Raw genomic sequence first — 4,347 nt, forward strand, 5'->3', positions numbered from 1 at the left:
CAGAGTAACTTTATTATGCTAAGTTTGGTGTGCATTGGGGCATTTTCAAATTGGACTTTCTAGAACAATTTGTGTTATCTTTATCAGGGGTGTCCAATCTTTTGACTTCCCTGGGCCACACATGATATACACTAATGATAACTGATGAACTAAAAAACAAAAAAAATTGCAAAAAAACTTACAATGTTTTAAGAAAGTTTATGAATTTGTGTTGGGCCATATTCAAAGCTCTCTTGGGCTGCATACAGCCCATGGGCTGCGGGTTGGGCAAGCTTGCTTTAGACAATATTCTGTGTTTTTTTCCCCTCTTATAACCGTATCTGATAGTTTCTGGGAAGCCTTAATCAATAGAAATTTTTGTGTTTAACTTTTAATTTTAAACTACTTTTAGTTTTAGAGAAAAAGTTCAAAAATAATTGAGAGTTCCTATATACCTTTCGCCCAGCTGCTCTTAATGTTCACATCTCATAGGTCTTTAGTATAGGTTGCAAAACCTGGGAATTAACATTAGTATATCGTTAGTCAGGCGGGATAATCCTTATCTGTTCCTCCTTGTGGAGGGCAGTAGAATGTGGTAATTGGAGTTGCATAATACTTGATTAATATCTCTGTGTAATGAGGGCTTGCAATACCCTGATTGCTCCTTTCTAATTCTTCCTGAAAAAGAAAAGGAAAAAAAAAAACCAAACATGAGTATAGTGCTGTTAACTAAACTACCAAACTTATTTGAATTTTACTAGTTGCCTCTAATGTTCTTTTTTTTTTTTTTTTTTTTGTTCCAGGATCCCACCTTACAGTTAGTTGTTATGCCTCCTTAGTCTTGTATAGTCTGTCCTAGTCTTTCATGGCCTTGTCAGAATTTCTCAGACCTTTCTTGTCTTTCGTGACCTTGACACTTTGTCTTTTTTTTTTTTTTGAGATGGAGTCTCACTGTGTCACCAAGGCTGGAGTGCAGTGGCGTGGCGTGATCTCGGCTCACTGCAACCTCTGCCACCCGGGTTCAAGCTATTTTCCTGCCTCAGCCTCCTGAGTTGCTGGGATTATAGGCACTTGCCACCATGCCTGGCTAATTTTTGTAGTTTTAGTAGAGATGAAGTTTCACCATGTTGGCCAGGCTGGTCTTGAACTCCTGACCTCAGGTGATCCACCCGCCTCAGCCTCTCAAAGTGCTGGGATTACAGGCGTGAGCTACCGTGCCTGGCCTTTGTATTTTTTTGTAATACATGTTATGAAACGTATGACTCAAGTCCTTGACACTTTGAAGAGTAACTGGTTGGATGTTTTGTAGAACGTCCCTTAATTTAGGTTTGTCTGAGGGTTTCTCATGATTAGAACAAGATTATGAATTTGGATTATGAGATTAGAATGAGAATATGCATTTTAGTAAGATTACTACAGTAAATACAGTAATGCTGGTTACTTAATTAGTAAAGGGTCTAAAAATATTGCAGATAGAAGTGTTGCAGAAGTTAGGTACGGAAATGATGGTTGAATTTTTGATTAAAAGTCTCAAGATGAAGTATCTGGCTGTCCTAAACTCATGGATCCAACTACATGATTTCTTCCCATTTCTCAAATAAGTTGTACACTTTCCAATTCATGCTATTATGGCTTCCTGGAATGCTGTCTTGTCTGATATAACCATAAAGTTCTAACCATCCTTCAACACCTCAACTCACCTTCTACCTCTTCTGTAAACCTGGTCCTAACTATATCAACTAAAGTGCTTGCTGTATTCTCTAAACTGCTGTTTACAAAAAAATTCTTTCTGTCCAGTGTTTTGTCTGTAGTTATGTCCTGCATGTTTTGAATTGTGAAATATTTCGTTGTTTATCAAGTGTTTGTCTCATCTTCCCAACTAGGATGTCAGCTCTCTGAAAACAGGATTGTGTCTTTTATATCTTTGTATCCCCATTAGCACTTGGCATAGAGCCTTACCTTGGCAGGAACCCAATAGATATTTGTTGAATGACTGAATTTCTAATTAGAGGTAAGTTAGCTAAAAAGTAAGCCAAGATGGGGTGAATGTTTTCTGTGAAGCTTTGTTTTATTACAGATATCAATTGAAATGATTTAAAAAAAATAACTTATTATCTATATTTGTATGTTTTTAATCTGAAAAGTCATTGTTCTTATTCTTTTTGGTAACAAATTTTACACATTCTTTTTTGTCCTCATTGATTTATTATCTGACACAAGGGACATATAAGGAGATAGATATCCATCTTAAAAATTGTCTCAAAAGCTTTTTCTTTTTTTTTTTAACCACAGATAATGAAACAGCCACCAGTTAAATTTGATACAAAAATATTGCATCTACCAGCATATTCAGGTAGGATCATAAAGGACTTATCAAACATGTACACTATTTGTATACAGATACAAATATGAAATTTATTTGCAAATAGAATATTTGTATGTGAATAACTAAATTTATTTTGTCTTGACAATTGCCTATATTCTTGGGGCAGTGTTATACGAATTGTAAACAATCTGTAATTCATTTGTGCCATCTGTTGACATTTCTTAGCTGAGTCTGGGCTGCCCTGTTCTCTTCTGGGTAGGGAGGTTCCTGTAGATCTGGACTGGTTTTCCTGTAGAGTGGGTAGGAGGTCTTCTCTTCCCTTTCCTTCTTAGAGCTGGTTGAATTTCCACCATTTATGGCTGGTGTAGGTGTACAGGTTTGGGGACAACAATGAAGGATTGGGATTCTATTGGAGGGACCAGGACATTTGAGAATGGGACTAGGTGGTTCATGACTGTGGAGGTGGTATGGGAGTGGAGATACTTAAGGGATAATTATTACATTTCTGTTGAGCTAACGAAAGTCTTACTTAGGGTGACCATCAGAAATTTTTACATACTTTAAACTGGTTTTTTTGTTTAACAAATTATATTTTAAGCTGTTAAACTTGATTTGGGGAAAATTATTCATCGTGGCTAGAGTAGAATCTATGATTTGAAGTAAATTTAAAATATATTTAGGTTTAAATAAACCAGCTAAGGGTTTATATCGATCAAGTTAATTACTGATAAAAACAAAAAAGAAACTGTGCAGAAGGATGTTTTTGAAGCTAAGTATTATTAATAGTGCTTTCAGAGCCAAGTAGGACTATTTACACAAACCTAGAGAATTATTACATGGAAATACTATTTCCCTTTTCTTCTTTGAGTTATTTAGGAAATTATATTTATAATTTATTTTGTCTAAAGATAAAGATCAGCCAAAAATATGTTAATTTTAGGGGGTATCACATTTCCTAGATTTTGCCATTTTTTTGTATAGGGATTTGGAGGTAGGGATTTCAGGTGATTTTTAGCTATCATGTTATTCTCATTATTTTTTTACAATAATTTTATTGGAACTTTTTAAGAACCGTAGGATTTGTGCTTTTCTCAATATTTGAGAGTTGATTTATTTATACCAAGGCTCTTTTGTCTTTTACTCCAGTTATGTTGAACTTTGCATTTTGTTGTGGTGTAGGTTGTGGGACAGTTCTGCTTAGGACATCTGCTTTTTTTGAAAGTATAGCTTTCCATTGAAGTGGTTAAAAAGTTTCCATGGATAGATACAGAGATTAGGAATATGGAAGGACAAATAAAAGTAGTGTCATCTCTGGAGTATTTTTGGTTTTGACAGTGTAATGTTTGTCCTCATCTTAGCTGTCGTAATTCTGTGTTTATTTCTCAAGTAATGTTTCCAGCAGTTCTTTTTCTCATCATACATACTTTTATTATTTTCTTTCCATGGCAGTGGATAAGTTATTATTTCTGAAAGACCAAGATTGGAATGACTTTTTGCAACAAGTGTGCTCGCAGATCGACTCCACTGAGAAGAGCATGGGGGCCTCCCGAGCCAAGCTGAATCTCCTTTGCTATTTGTGCGTGGTGGCTGGTCACCAGGAGGTGGCCACCAGGCTCCTCCATTCCCCCCTGGTAGGCCTTTGTGACATGCCTTATGTGTTTTAATTTGTGTTTCTATAGAGACTCGAACAAGTGCTGAAATATCAGTTTGATTTAACTACCATGAAAAAACTGATTTATCACGATTTTAGGTTTATGAAAGTTATCCTCTGTTTAATCCTTAGATCCTAAAGTAGATGAGAGTAGATGGTGATTTTGAACTGTGTTTGTTTGTTATACTCAGGTTTCCATTTTATGTTAACTTGTAAGATTTTTAAAAAATACCTGAAATCAGGCTGGGCATGGTGGCTCATACCTGTAATCCCAGCACTTTGGGAGGCCAAGGTGGGTGGATCACCTGAAGTCAGGAGTTTGAAACCAGCCTGGTCAACCTGGCAAAACCCTGTCTCTACTAAAAGTACAAAATTAGCTGGGTGTGGTGGT

General features: G+C 36.1%; 1 protein-coding gene across 2 annotated transcripts in view; it reads left to right on the forward strand.

The window, feature by feature from the left end:
• ULK4 (unc-51 like kinase 4) overlaps positions 1-4,347 on the forward strand; it is a 780,596-nt gene that overhangs the window by 71,594 nt on the left and 704,655 nt on the right. For both annotated transcript variants that reach the window (XM_011984288.1, XM_011984289.1), the window contains 2 exons: positions 2,272-2,332; positions 3,755-3,936. In XM_011984288.1, coding sequence (XP_011839678.1) covers positions 2,272-2,332; positions 3,755-3,936 — 243 coding nt within the window. The remainder of the gene's footprint in view (positions 1-2,271; positions 2,333-3,754; positions 3,937-4,347) is intronic.

Source organism: Mandrillus leucophaeus, unplaced genomic scaffold (assembly GCF_000951045.1).
Source record: "Mandrillus leucophaeus isolate KB7577 unplaced genomic scaffold, Mleu.le_1.0 Scaffold265, whole genome shotgun sequence".
Classification (NCBI taxonomy): domain Eukaryota; kingdom Metazoa; phylum Chordata; class Mammalia; order Primates; family Cercopithecidae; genus Mandrillus; species Mandrillus leucophaeus.